This window comes from Papilio polytes, unplaced genomic scaffold (genome assembly GCF_000836215.1).
Source record: "Papilio polytes unplaced genomic scaffold, Ppol_1.0 DF823399.1, whole genome shotgun sequence".
Lineage (NCBI taxonomy): Eukaryota > Metazoa > Arthropoda > Insecta > Lepidoptera > Papilionidae > Papilio > Papilio polytes.
The window spans coordinates 2,420,207-2,421,561 of NW_013525805.1; the positions used below are offsets into that span (position 1 = coordinate 2,420,207).

At 36.2% G+C, this 1,355-nt stretch overlaps 1 protein-coding gene across 1 annotated transcript in view; it reads left to right on the forward strand.

The window, feature by feature from the left end:
* LOC106104733 overlaps positions 1 to 1,355 on the forward strand; it is a 21,705-nt gene that overhangs the window by 11,363 nt on the left and 8,987 nt on the right. Inside the window, exon 7 of the mRNA XM_013284864.1 lies at positions 582 to 810. Coding sequence (XP_013140318.1) covers positions 582 to 810 — 229 coding nt within the window. The remainder of the gene's footprint in view (positions 1 to 581; positions 811 to 1,355) is intronic.

Sequence of the window (1,355 nt, forward strand, 5' to 3'; positions counted from 1 at the left end):
GACTTTATGTAATTATCGCCCACGACTTCGTCTGCGGACTAAAGTAGCCTATATTCCCGAAATTTGCCCACCTATTCCGGAGATTATCCGAAACAAATGTGGCATTGCAGTCAAAAAAATTGCTTTTGGTTAGTAACTACGCAAATTTATCATATTTAAGAATAGTTATTCAATACTACAGACAGACATTTAAATTTTATTATACATGTATTATAATCAAACTAGGCGGAGGCATATGGTCCCTTTTCCTTCCCAACCTTTTTCTTTTAAGAAAAAGATGGAAAGTGAACTTGGATTTGACGGTGTAGGAGACGCCTAGGAAGGAGAAATATCATTTTTTGTGCGTTTCCCTCCATCCATTATGAGTATGCAACGCATCCGCTAATACGAATGTTTATGGGCAGCGGTTGATTTGCTATTTTGGCGGTTTCTGATGGCCGCCTGCTTATTTGCCACCTTATGATATTTAAAAAACTTAATCTACACTAAGGGACGGCTTTAATGAACATTAAACAAAGGAAACTTGCTATGTGTTAGGTTATGTTTTTACAATCGAAATAACCAAAACGTTTTTAAATGTAATTGCTAGTTGTAAAATACAAGGCGTTTATTCCAGCGACAATTCCATGGAAGACATTGAAGTATGAGAAATTAAAGGAGTTGTACCTTATATGGAAGACTGGTATCAGGTTACCGCAGGATGGCTCCTACCCTGGCGCGCTGCTGGCGCTGCTGCAGGAGGGGCTGCAGCTGCCAAGAGAACAGAGGATGGATCTACAAACCCTGCACGCCACGCTGCAAACACTTAAGGTAACCTTTAAAAACTTCGCCAACATTTAAATAATCAATTTGTGTGTATTTGTCATAATAATGGACAATTAGGCATTTTTTTAAATTGTAACAGACTACTCTGAGTACAGTAAAACGCATTCTAGATACAATTTAGGTTGAGACTTGAACAGCAATAATAACAAATAAAAATAGCATGCCTAGAAAAAAAATAGAATTTCTATTGTTTGTTAGTGCAAAAATATTTCTGTACAATATATTCATTTGTTAGGACCTGTTATAGGCTGTTTGAAAATTATTTAGCATTATATCTATTGCGATAAATAGGTGTTGGTTTTTATTTAAATAAAAAAATAAATAATTAAAAAATTGAAGGCCCAGGCTCCTTTAATTGTACTAGTTAAGGAGCCAACGCAACATTGACTAATGTGTGCTTAGTGTACAATATTCATATTATAATAGCTTTCGCCCGCGACTCCGTCCGCGTGGAAATAAAAGAATCAAAATTGAGTAGCCTATGTGTTCTTCCAGACTATCCTCTACGTCTATGCCAAATTTCATCGAGA